The sequence below is a fragment of the Spermophilus citellus genome (genome assembly GCF_964194105.1).
Source record: "Spermophilus citellus genome assembly, chromosome: 4".
NCBI lineage: Eukaryota > Metazoa > Chordata > Mammalia > Rodentia > Sciuridae > Spermophilus > Spermophilus citellus.
In genome coordinates, this window is record NC_138185.1 from 144255858 (window position 1) to 144269797 (window position 13940).

Below are 13940 nucleotides of genomic sequence, written 5' to 3' on the forward strand. Positions count from 1 at the left end.
TTTCAACACTGGAAAAAGTATCATGAAATACTCTAAAGAAATGTTCCCAGAACCAAGGTCATATATTTTCTATAGCTGGAGAGGGAGGTTTATGATATTCATATACAAGACATGTCTGTAGTAACTGCAGTCCTTAATATAATTTAGAAATAATGATATTAATAAACCAGAATGACTTAATTAAACTCAGAAAAACCCTAAGGGCAATAGACAAATACTTAGGCCATAAAAATTGAAACTTTATGTTAACATAGGCGTGTTCTCTAATGGCCTCTGTTCAACAGCTACTGCAGTTCAAATTCTCAATGGGCCATATGGGATTATAATTTTAACCACAAATTCCCACCCCATCCCCCATCTTGGAGGAGAAAGAGACCAGGGTTTAAAGAGACTATGTGAGAATCACAGTACCCTAAGTCCAATGAACAGAGAAGGGAAACTTTGGGGACAAAAAAAAAAAAGGAGGTCAAAAACAACCACATGAATTTCAGAGAAACTGAATAAAATATTTCCACAGCAATATGCCATCTTGCTTACCTAAAATTCCCATAGAAATTTCTCATTTTAAAAAAAATAAAAATCAGTTCTATACTGTGTTCTTTCAGGTTCTGAAAGTATACTACAAAGTTTTCTCTGTGTATACAATCGAGAGTAGAAATTTCATATGAATCACTATTTCATGTCAGAATATATAAAGAGGAAATAAGAACAAGGAGTGTTATAAAGATCAAAGAAAAATGAATTTAACAGCTACATTAACCATTAAGTTGGTTCAGTGTTTAAGTTTATTGTTCTTTTTGTTTTACAAAGAAATGTGGTATGTTACCAGATTTATCATTACCATGCAATTTGTGGGGAATACAGGTGGATGTCATAGAATTGTGGAAATGGCATGTTGACACAAAAGAGGATTTTTATTGAAGTGTAGTACCAAACCATCACACCAATTCCAAAATTGGAACTAATTTGAGAGAGCAATTAAATTTTATGTGGATTTGGAATCATATCAGCTTGTTTTTTTCCAACTGCTTTATTATGACTTCAAGAGACAAGATTTTTTTTAAAGAATCCATTAAAAATTCATCAATTGCAATTGTTCTTTTTACCTTGCTAATTCCTTGATCGTTTACTGTACCACATATGTCTCTCTCTTTCTCACACTGTCAGACACACACACACACACACACACTCACACACACACACACACACACTCACATATATACCCACTCCTTCAAGAAACAAGCTACTTTGATATTTCTGAATTCGTTTCACTTGCAGTACTAGCCCCATTTGCCCTGAATATTCTAATCCTAATGATTTGGGCAAGTCAATCCTGTGGCTTTAGTGGGAGGGTGATTCTCATTGGCTTTCAAAAAAGCAATACAAAGATGTGGGCCCTTTCCATGTCATGCGAAGGCACCATATCAGAGAGCAATTTGTTATTGATGTGCTGTCTAGTTAACGCTGTGAGGATTGCCATTTAAGAGTGAAGGAAAGTGGGGTAACTGACATCTGCTTATATCCTCACCTATATGCGACTGGTACATGATGAGGGATATAGTGCCCCGGATTAGCAGCTGCAGTATTTTCACTAGTTGAGTTATGTGTGCTAATACTTCCTTTAGTTCTAACTACCTAATTCTGAGCCTGGTCCTCCATCATCATCACTGATTATGGAGTTAACATCTACCCATTAAATGAATGTCTTTTGTTCTTAAATTAAAACAAAACAAACAGCCAACAACAATAACAACACACACACACACACACACACACACACACAACACAAAAAACAGAAGTATCCAAGTAGTGAAGAGATAGAGGGGATTAACATTTAAACACTTTATACTCAGACCTGGGTTCAAGTATTGCTGCTGTCTTCACTGAACCCCTTGTCTGATTTGCACAGTAGACTCAATAATACTGCAGAGAACTGAACTTGGCATTAGAAAGTGATCAGTACCTCTAGATTCTTGTTACTGGCTTAGAGAATTCAAGGTTGCATGTGGAATTGATGATTATATCCTCCAGTTCATAAAGTGCAATTTATTTGATTCTGATGCTGTGTTTTCCCCAGACAATTAAGCCAATTCACTAAGGAGCATTCACAAATAAAGAGACTGATGATCCTTGTAAACTAGAAACACCAATATGAATTCAAAGTTTGTATCTTAACAGCTGGCATGCCAAGTCCTACTTTCAAAGTTTCCTGCAACCAATAAGTAACTCTGATGACTGTTCACCTCCTCTGCTTTTCATAGCTCTGTTTTCAATCTCAGGCCACACCTTCCTAGTACCTTTTCTCCCTACCCATGTGCCTTATTTATAGACATTTTACAAACTATCCTTCAGCATTCCCCTCATGGAAGCTTCAGGAAACTGCCCTTGGTGTAAGGAGTTTGGTCACTTGGGCTCTTTAGTCTCTCACCACATTCAGTTGCCTGGTTCAAGGTACAGCGCAAACTGAGGTGCACAGTTAATAGTAGCTCCTAGTTTGCTGGAACATGGAAACTTCACTTTAAGGCTAAGTTCTTAATGTTTATGCTCTAAATGGCTCTCTGGGATTACTGAGGTGGTATCATACATAGATGCTGTCCTAGGACAACTCATACATTTGGTGGTTTTGAACGTTGTCCCAAAAGTGACACCCAGGGTTGCTAGATTTAGTCAACAAAATGCAGGACACACAATTAAATTTGAATTTCAGACAAGAATTGTTTTTTAGTATAAGGCTATTTTATACAATATTTGGTAATCGCATAATACAAAAGTGGAGGTGACAGACCATAGGGTACAGTCCTCTAGAGCTTTGTCATTTGCACAGGATCCTCTGCAAATATGCTGAAGGAGCACTACAGGATAATCAGCCTGCAGAGCCTCTCCTTACAGCAACCTCCACAGCCACAAGACCACAGTTCTGGTTGCTTAGGAATTGAAATACACACTGGCTGTTTGATATGGTGACATAAGAAGACATATGGATCTGGCCTTCATCTTTGGTGTCTGGCCAGAGCTCTTAAAATTATTTTATGTGATAAGTGATAGGAGCATCTTTTGTAATAATATTTGGGTTTTGGCCCCAGCTCCTAAAACAGCTCAGGAGTGATATAATGAAAGGAGCAAGTCCCTTTTAATGACACCTGAGTTTATATTAATGAGGGGATTTTTGGAAAGCCTCTAAGGATAGGAGATTGGTTTCCAGGGAAACTAACTATGTGACTGGAGGACTAGAGGTTGCAGCCTCACCCCTGACCTCCAGGGAAGGTAAAGGGGCTGAGGTTGAGTTCATCACCAATAGCTAATTACTTGACCAATCATGCCTACATGATAAGGTCTCTACAGAAAAAAAAAAAATGGAAGGAGTTCTGTGTCCACAGGGACCCTTCCAGACCTCACCTGTGTGTCTCTTCTCCCTGAAATTCATTTTTATTCTTTAAAAATATCATTTATAATAGATAGGTCATGGTAAGTAAACAAAGTCCAAGTGTTAACAATCCAAAGAAACTACTCCCTCCAATTTTTAAAAATTATAACTAATGGAAAACTAAGAAACATAAATGCACATTTATTTTTATTGTATATTAAACAAACTTACATATTTAGCATATAAAGACATATGTATACATGTATTACACATGCATTGTATATGTATAGATAATGCAAACTTACAATGTGATATATGACATATATAATAATAATAATAATAATAATAATAATAATAATAGGCTTTTATGTAGTAATATGTATCAAAAGCCTAAAAATATTTATACAAAATCATTTGCCTCCAGAAATTTATTATAAGGAAATAGTTTAAATATTGAAGAAAGTGTGGCTATAGTATTTGTTTACAAACAGTAGTACTACTCTAGAATTGAAACAACTTCAACGTCCAATAATGAAAAACATGATTAAATTTTGGCACACCATTAAGTGGAATATTATTCAATCACTTAAATAACATCTATAAAGATGTTATAAATCATGGGTAGGCAATGTAAAAGTAACTGGTTATAAAAGAAAAAAAGTTATAAAATAGTAGACTTATATTTTTAAAAAGCTTCATTGAAAATACATTATCCAAATGTATCAAATTTTCAGCTGTGGAGACTATGGGTTAATTTCTTTTTTCTAATGTATGTACATGTTTCTAATTGTCTATAAGGATTGTGTATGATTTTTAGAATTGTAAGAAATTTAGTAAAGTTAAAAAATAATTTCATTCACAAGAATAAAAACTAGGAATACATAGTTTTTTCTTTAAAAAGAAAAGAAACAACAAATAAGAAAAAGAAAGTAGCCTTTCTGTATTCTAGGGCCTCCTTCTCTTTGTCACCAGCTCAATTTAAAGTAATTCACCAATAGATGTCACTGTTACACTTCTTTCTTTAAACACATCTCAAGATGTACAACTTGACTTTTCAGGTAGGGAGGACAAAGACAAGACTTTACAAATCCCCATCACCTGAAGAACTATCAATCTGTCATCTTCCAGCTTTATTCTAAACATCTGGTTATAAAAATTAATATCAACTGCTTTTCTAAAATAATGTGCAGTGACTATGGTTTTATGGTTATGAAAAATACAAGGTTTTCCTATTCACTGGTTATCACCTACATGATGCACCTAACCCAAGAATTTGAAAACCCATGTTGCTGCCTATGTGATCATAAGTCTAACCCGTGCTCATCCTTGCATAGTTCCAGGTTGGAAAGTAATAAACCCGAGAACAAGATTATCAGCAGGGCATTGAAGCTAACAGCAGAAAAAGAAAAACTAAAATGCTTCTTGGATTCCCAGTGTTCACCCCCTCTGCCATAGGAAACTGGGTTGGGGAAAGGAGAGTGGTGAGAACCATGACAGTCTGGTCTATTCTATCAGGCCATCTAAATGTGAAAGTAGCTAAACCCCAGCCCGATGCTTTGTATTAGGGAGTCAATGCTTCTGTGTCAATGAACATACAAGTGAATGAGAAAGGAGAAGGCTATGTTTTTTAAATGGGTCATCCTGTATTCGACAGATTTCCTGCCAACCTGTTCACCTGTTATTTGAGCAGCTGGAGAGAAAGAAAGATTTATGGATGTGCGGGAAGACAGGCTACTTGGGTTTCACTGGAGAATGCAGGGCATACCAGTCAGCTGTCAAGTGTTATTCATAAATTTTTAGTAAAATGATATTAAATGACCATCAGCAAATAAATTTTCCCACAATGAAGTTTAGGCAGCAAAGCTAATGTGAGTACTCTGAAAAAAACATTCAGTTAGATTATAAACACAGTCACTTTCTAGTGTACACATTTCAGATCCAAGATACAACTTGGTTTTCTACAGCCCAGTGATTCATCAAAATACTGGTCCACCCACAAAATGCAGCTTTGAGAGATTTATATGCAAAATTAATATTAAATGAATGTTAGATGAACTTGTGTTGACCACAAAGAACCACAACACAAACAAAGATTTCTACTTACATTGAGATCCAAGTGCAATTCGCTTCTGTTTGACTTCTCTCTTTCCTCGTGAAGAAGGAATGGACAGGGTGGGCCTGCGCTGTAGCCCAGGACCCATGCACTTCCATCCCTGGAGGGAAGGTCTTTAGTTGTCTGCTCATTGAAGCAGTCCCAAGAAAAGCTCTCGGAGGAGTTACCTAAACAAACAGAGAAGATGATCATTGACACAGCCGCTGAAATGAAATGGGGAACTCCTATCCATCCTTCCATATTTGGGGAACTTCTACAAGGACCTTTTAAGACTCTCTCTCTCTTCTCTTTCTAATTTTAGAATTTGCTGTCCTCCAAAAGTGCTACTACCAATTACTCTTTCTGGACTAACACCAACAGAAAGTTAAAACATATGCCCTCACCACAACTTAAAAGGATAAATCTATTAGCTGTCCTCTATGCTTACCAACCTGGGCTTCATGATTCATGCTAGGTCAGAATGAAATCAGGAGGAGATGCTGTTAACAGAAATCAGAAGGCCTGGGCTATTGGCTTTACTACTAATTGGTGTCACCTGAACCAAGTCACTAGTGCATCTGTTCTTCAGGAGCAGAAACTGTGCCTTGCTTTATGTTTCTGGGGACAGAATCATCATGCATGGTTTGTTGAAAGAGTGAGTGCTGTATGAGTAACCTGTTTGGGACTCACTTCAGTTGTCTCTCAAATTGAGGGTACTAAGTTGGCTCATTCTTACCAAAACTGTCAGAGTGATAATAGTACCAGGCATTGTTCTTAGCCCTATTCTTCAATTTTTAAAATAACCTATAGTTATGTATCATTAGTATTCCCATTTTAGATGGGGAAACTGAAGTACAAAGAAGTTAAACAATGTGCTCCAGATCATAAAATCAGTAAATGGTGAAGCTAGGATTTGAACCCAGACTATTAAACACTAGAGGACATGCTCTTAGTGACTACACTACATGGCCTCTGACTGACATTCTCAAGTTGGCAACGTCTGTTCTGCACTAGAAGGACTGTGTGGTCAGAAAAGCCACATGCTGTATCCCTTGGAGAGCAGGATTCATGTTTGCATACTGAAGACCTTGAGAAGTCCTTTGGTAAAGAAACAAAACTCTGTATAACAAAGTTTTCCAAACTTATTTGGCCACAGGATTCATTTAAAGGGACATCTGCATAATATGTTGCAGGCCATTTGTATTTTACTGGAACACGGTTGGGAGAATATTAGATTAGATCGGATCATCTCTAAAGTCCCAGATAGCACAGAAATTCCTAGACCTCTTTTAATGCCTGTGTTCAACCTTGGCAAAATATTAAATAATTAGGTGGAAGTTAAAGATTTAGGCTCAGTGTACTTTTTTTGTAGGAAAGATCATTGTTGGACATATGATAGGGTGTTTATTACACATACTTCTGTAAGAGTCTCTTTGGCAGTGACCCAAAGACAACCAACAGCTTCCACCACACTGAGTACCTGACTTACAAGTAACCTGAGCTGAGAATAAGTCAGCATACAAAGGGACTGTGGAATAATATGCTTCTCCCTTTATATTAGAGTAGCATTCTAGAAGAAAGAAAATTTGAAACTAGTAAGGCTTTACTTTTTGTTTTCTTGTTTGGTTCATTGGTTTTTAATCACATTTTCAAGTGAAAGTGATGCAGGTCATAATGTTTCTACAGGTGCCCTGGGAAGCTCTCCACTAACCACTTTGTTGCAGTCACTGAGAAAAATGAGAGTACAGGATCTCATAAGTCTATTCTCACCTCTATGACATAGGGTGTCTAGAAGGTGAGACCTCTAGAGGGCCACATGCTCTAGAATGAGTGCATTTTCAGCCATGCGCCTTGCTACCTACTGTCTGCAGACAGACGGTTTCCTAAGCTTTCATTTAGGAAGCCACATGTTTTGGAGCAACCCTGCTCCAAAGACAGAAAAAGACTACTGCTTAAAATTATCTCGGGAAGGGGGCAGACTGCTAAGTACCTTCACTTTTTCCTGAAAGGAAGTCAGTGCCAGATGTACTTCAATAGATGAAGAAATTAAAGGTCATACCCCTTTAACATCTATGTATATGATTCATCCCCCTCCTAGGGTATTTCAGTCCATGATTGGCAAGAAAAGAGGAGATACACCTTTTTTGATGTATGATGTGCTTTGACCACACTCACTCACTTCCAAAACATTTAATTACTAATCAGACTCCTCATTTTAAATCCCTTCACTTTTTATTATTTGCTGGTTTTGGACAAGTTCACACATACTAATAAAACAATATAAAACATGATATATACATCACAAAACACAGTGTACAACACCTAAGGTAAGACATCTATATCATCAGAGGCACATTGTCTGGTGGTTAAGTTCATCATTCAGGTTTGAGAAAGTGGTAAATTCCCATGATAACAAGGGCTTAGATAAACACATGTGCACACACGCAAACACACGCATGCCTCCAGTGGCTATCCAATACTGCAGTAATCAGGGGAGGCATACAATCCAATTCACTCTTCATGCACAGCCAAAACAACGGAAAGTTTAAGAGGAAACAATAAAAACTAACTTGGCCAGGTGCGTGGCACACACCTGTAATCCCAGAGGCTCGGGATAATGAGCAGAACGACTGAAAGTTCAAAGCCAGCCTCAGCAATTTAGTGAGGCCCTAAGCAACTTGGCAAGATCCTGTTTCAAAAAAAAAAAAAAAAAAGAAAAGAAAAAAAAAGGGCTCGGAATGTGGTTCAGTGGTTAAGCACCCCTGGGTCCAATTCCTAGCACCAAAACAAACAACAACAAAATTAACTTGGATTCTAGAGATGGCCTCAGTTTTAAAGAGCCAATTTCTAATTGCCTAATATTTAACCAGACAATATCCCTATGAAGAAAACATGCAAGGTAAAACCAAGATGCGGAACAATTTTGATAAGGATATTTAGGACAGGAAAGGGCCAAGGGAAGAAACAAGTAACATGAAGGCCATTATTCTCCAAAGTCAGACAAAATCAGTTAGGACACAGGACAAATTCACCTTTCCAAAAATCATTTGTAAAGTCATTTTTTGAATGCAGAGTTTTAATAATGAAAACACAAATATTTTAGTTAAAAATAATGTGTGTCTGTAATTATTGAAATAAGTAGTATCCATGTTTCTCTCTTCAGCTGAGTAAACTTGAAAGAGAAAAATTACCTGAAATTAGATAAATATATTCAAAACAGTTAATTGCCATTTAGGTTCTATTACAGATTTTAGAGTGTTAGATTTACAGGAACCCTTTATAAAAAGCTGAAAGTGTCTTTTTTGATTTAATCATGTTTTCTCCTTTAATGTGCAAATTACAAATCTGCTTTATTCAATATTTGTTGTTTTGTTCCTCAAAGACATTTCAACAGCTTGATCAATCACACATACACACACAGGTTAATTCAACAGCCAACCATGGTTAATACAACATACAGCACAGATACACAACAGATACACAACAGACTTACCTTGTGACCACTCTGAAAGTCTGTGCTCTTTCCAACCATTCAAATGATGAGCTGCACTTCCTGGTGCTAACCTATAACACCAGTCTGGGGTTTGGCTGTCAATTATCAAAGCAATAAAAGCAGACAGAAAGAAAAGGTAATATGCCATTCAAAACAGAGGCAGTATCTATAAACCATCTTTCCAAAATGGAATCAAGCTCTCTACCTGTGGTACACTGGATTACTGCTCAACTTCTTCCCTCCCTCCCTACATTACCATTACGGACTCAAGGCCTTTTCTATTGCCTCTGTAGCTCCTTGCATTGGAGTGAAAGTTGTAGATTTCCCCATATCATGGAAGTTGAGTCTGGTCATATGACTTGTTTTGGTCAACTGAATGTGGGCAATGTGACAGGGCACCAAAGTCATAAAAGGGTGTTTTGACACCCTGCTTTGTGCTTCTGCTATCACCATGAGACAGGCATGCCCAGGGGATCCTGGAATTAGAAATGTGCCTAGATACAAATGCAGCCTAGAACCAAGTTCAGCTAAACTCACATTAAGATCAAGTGAACCTCAGTCAATGCTTGGGCCAATAAATGGGAGCAAAAAATAGCTGTTGTAAGCCATTGAGAATTGGGGCCTATTTGTTAAAATAGTTGCCTCATATACTCTATGATCTGCCCCTAACAGCAGATCTATAACTTAAAAACTTTTAACTTTTTCACTGAGGGCTTGAAGACTATAGAATTTTTATTTTGTAATTTTGTACTCAAACCAATTAATGCATGAGTTTTTGAAAAGTGAAAACTCATGGCACACCCATTTCCTCATTCATACCAAGACTGTGTACATTTCATTAAAAAACTAATTAACCTTATTTACCAGGCATTACCCTTAATATCTCTCTCTCTCTCTCTCTCTCTCTCTCTCTCTCACACACACACACACACACACACACAAACACATCTCTAAGAGAAGTTTCAAAACACAGCATAAAATCAGAAGATCTAGACAAAGTCTCTAAGGCATAAAATTAGAGTGCCTTTCAGGCTTTCTCTTCTAATTTTCTTGTCATGCAAAGCCCTAACTTGACAGAAATGATAAAGTGGTTATGCCTCCAAAAAAAGAGGGGAAAAACACCCCTCAGCTTGAAACCCTCATGAGTTTTCATTCCTATGCTGTAGTTCCTGAGGCCATCCATCATTCTTGACTTAAAATAAACCTAAAGAGGTGAAGTTTTCTCAACCGCAAACATCAGAACTGACATGTAAAGGTAGACAGGTTGACTTCCATTATGCTATTCAAACATGTTCTTACAAGGCAGAGAGACAGCAATCTGGACACACAACTAATAGAAAGTGACATTGTTAAGTACTGGTAGAGAGGGAGTGTGCCCATATGCATGATCGTTCACATCTATGTCCAGAGCACTGGCAGTAATGGTTTCTATCCATTAGAAATCAATACTTGCCAAAGCCACTGCCCCCATTTTCATTCTCAGTGGTACCAGGTAACCAAACTAGCTATGTAGATATAATTCTGAGAAAGTATCTTATCTACCCATCCCAGCCCCTAATTGTCCTCACGAGAAGCACTGAGGAGCAAAATTATGAGCTGGGACCGACAGGTGGAGGGTGTGCTGCTAGGTAGAAGGAGGCTGTCATGGATGGAGAAGTAGAAAGGACTGGGGAGTAGGCTTCGGCAGCTGGAGAATCTATGAGGAAGTATCACAGCCATCAAACAAGATATTGCCAGAAATTTACACTCAAATTAAGTAAAGCAGAATTCAGAATTGGAAGTGTTCTTGTAAGTCGCACCTGCTCATTTTAAAGTTGAGGGAACCGAAACCCAAGAAGACTGCAACATTCCCAGCACTTCCAGTTAGTGGTAAAGACAGAATGAAAATCCTGGTTCTAGGGACATCTCTTAATGCTACTTAGAGAAGGACACTATTGTCCTGCACAGAGGAGAATGATGAGGTCTAGTACGCATGAAGGCTTGACAGCCTGGGCACAAGGCTTTGATAGGTGGCTCAGTTGTTGGCTGTGACTTTTACTAATTGTTTGACCTTGGTGAATTTACCAAACCTCCCTGAGTCTTTATTTCTTCATTAATAAAGTGAAGATAGTAAGAGCATACCTGATATTGAACCAGGCTCAATTTTTTTTTTTAGGAAACTTTTTCTGGGCTGAGGGTGAGTGGATTTGGTGGGGAATATAAACAAGTCCCTGTTTTAAATAAACTAACTCGTATTCGATGAGGGCATATTAACTATCACACATTCATGTGAAGGAACAGCTTTTGTCAAATAAAATAAAGAGAATAATTAAGCTCATAAGAATTCATGGAAGCACTGCAGTGCAGCAGATCCCAAATCTGTTCAAATTCTAAGAATAGAACTCACGTCATCAAGTGGAATAGCTCCAAGGAAGTGGCTGATCATCTCGAGAAACAACTGCTCCTCAGGGTCCTTCACAGACACCCTGCATTTCTTCCCTGAAGGTCAAACACATAAGCCTCGGGCCATGAATAAAACTATTTACAGGCACAGTTTTAAATGAAATAGCATGTTACAGAGGCATATAAACACATGCTATTGTGATTATAACATTCACCTTCTCCCATGGTCTTTTCCCATGAAGAATACAGATGTTAATTGAGGGGCAAATAATACTCAAGCCAAGAAACTCATTTGTGGCTGTACTTTTGCAGAATATTTTAACACCTGGAAAAGGGGGCACGTATTTGAAGAAAGGAGCAGTATTGATGCTGAAAGTGGACTGAAAGCAGGTGCAGCTCGGCAAGGTCTGGTTCAGAAAAGACCAGGAAAGCACTGAATTTAGAAGGCTGTAGGGTGCACTGAGAAAGTAGGAGCCTCTGTCTATTCTCAGATAACAAACATTCAAGAAATCAGATGTTGGTATTTCAAATTCCTAAATTATCAAAAAATTTGGTATATCTGATTATAAGGAATACACTTCTTTAAAAGTATTATTGAAGTGAAGAACAATGATACCGAAAACCTGTCATGTAGCATTCATTACAAGTAAATTTGAATAACATTTCTCCTTTAATGTCGAATTATTCCAATTATTATCTGAATAGTAGCACCAGTGGGAATCCTGAGTTTTAAAGAGATATGATGTGATTATTAATTAAAGAGATATGGTAAAGAAAAAACTTCAAAATACCAAGCCTTTAATTATAAAATATATTATGAATGTTTTTTTAAACTCCAAAATGAAAGGACCTTAAGAGACTCATAAAAATATGAATATACATGACAAGCATAACAAAGAAAAAAAAGGTAAATTTATTAATATTAATGGTAAACATGTAAGAGCTAAGAATAAAATTTGACTCTGAGCACCCTTGCAAACAAAGCAACAAAATGTATTCCATTGTTTCACTGCTGTTATCAAAAAGAAGAAAAATACTGGTCCTTCCGATGATTTTTCTGATTTGAAATTCTAAGAGAAATAGCTGTATAGCTGTGTTCTTACCTGAACTTTAGCTCCATCCCAGGTGTTTTGGCCAATTATCTTTACAGAGCCTTGTTACCAGCACAGGAGATAATAAGGCTGATCTAGTTGTCTATCAATAACTTTTGTTTTGCTAATCATAAAACTGTGAGCATTTTCTTGAGTGGCCAATAATGTAGAACTGAAGTGATACACTGCCCAACAGTGGACTCTACGGAACATTCAGATTCCCAAATTACCCTCTTTGGCCAAAGTGTCTTAGGTACCAGAATTTTACTATTTTCCACTAGGCATTAGTGCTTTCCTAGGAAGAGCCCTATCCTTTGCCCCCAAAAAACCTTAATTAAGGACTGACACTCACTTTACCTTTCAACAAATTCTTTTGCTTAAGGGTAAGTAATGTCTGATGCTTGGGACATTTACTGTATGTCACATACTTTATAAACATTATACATTATTGAGGATCTTCTCAATAATCCTGCAAGACATAGTAACCCCATTTCAAAGATGGCAAAATAATAAAATAGGAAGTGAATTTTTGCTCATGATCTAATTGCAAGTGGTAGAACTGAGTTCTGAACCCAGAACCCAGAATTAAACTGCTGCCATAAACAGCTAAAAACTAAATACATATAGGAAGAAACTATATTTACATGTTCAAGCACAAGCAGTCTAATACTATAATCCTTGGGAGAGGTAAAACAAATGAGGTGAGCCACTGCCGAAAAGCGATTTCTGGACTGGAAAAAATTAACAGGGCACCAGTGACCTACAGGACATTGCCATGCATTCTAACACATATGTCATTAGAAGCAGGGGGCTAGGACAGAAAAAAAAATATTTAAAGAAATATTGTCTTCTATTTTCCAAATACAATGAAAATTCTAATCCCATAGGACAAAGAAGCTCAATTAATCTAAAGCAAGATAAACACAAAAACACCATAATAAATAAAATTGCTGATAACCAGTTATAAAAGGAAGATTATGAAAGGAAAGAGGAAAAATTGATATTATGTATTGAAAATTAAAGAAAAGAATTACAAACTTCCTATCAGAATTTGAAACCTAGAAGACAGAAGAAGTACTGACAGCACTTTGGGGGAGGAAAGGATGGGATAAAGAGTGAAATTCCACATTGAAAAAGGAGACAATTCATCAAAAAGATATAACAGCTCTAAATTTGTATTATTTGTACCTAGTAACAGAAGTGCAAAATACATGAAGAAAAACTATCACAACTGAACGGAAAAATATATAAATTCAAAATTGTATTTGGAGACTTCAACATTGCTCTCTCCATAATTGATACAAAGGTTGACCACAAAAATCAGTGGGGTTTTAGGGAGATAAAAGAATTCAGAAACATTAGCCATCAATTTCATTTGATATTTATGATATTCTATTCAATAATTGCAAAATACATATTCTTTTCAAGAGCATATGGAATTTATTCTCAAATATTTGGAAATTAGACAACCCACTTTAACTCATAAATCAAAGAAGAATCACAGGGAAAATTAGAAAA

At 36.9% G+C, this 13940-nt stretch overlaps 1 protein-coding gene across 3 annotated transcripts in view; it reads right to left on the reverse strand.

Moving 5' to 3' along the window:
* FMN1 (formin 1) overlaps window positions 1-13940 on the reverse strand; it is a gene marked incomplete at its 5' end in the record, with an annotated part of 399390 nt that overhangs the window by 308528 nt on the left and 76922 nt on the right. Inside the window, one exon of one of the 3 annotated variants that reach the window (XM_081291955.1) lies at window positions 5469-5644. The exons of 1 other annotated variant lie outside the window; for it this stretch is intronic. In XM_081291955.1, coding sequence (XP_081148081.1) covers window positions 5469-5644 — 176 coding nt within the window. Of the gene's footprint in view, window positions 1-5468; window positions 5681-13940 lie in introns of all 3 variants that reach the window. One more of the 3 variants, XM_081291954.1, reaches the window with a different exon arrangement.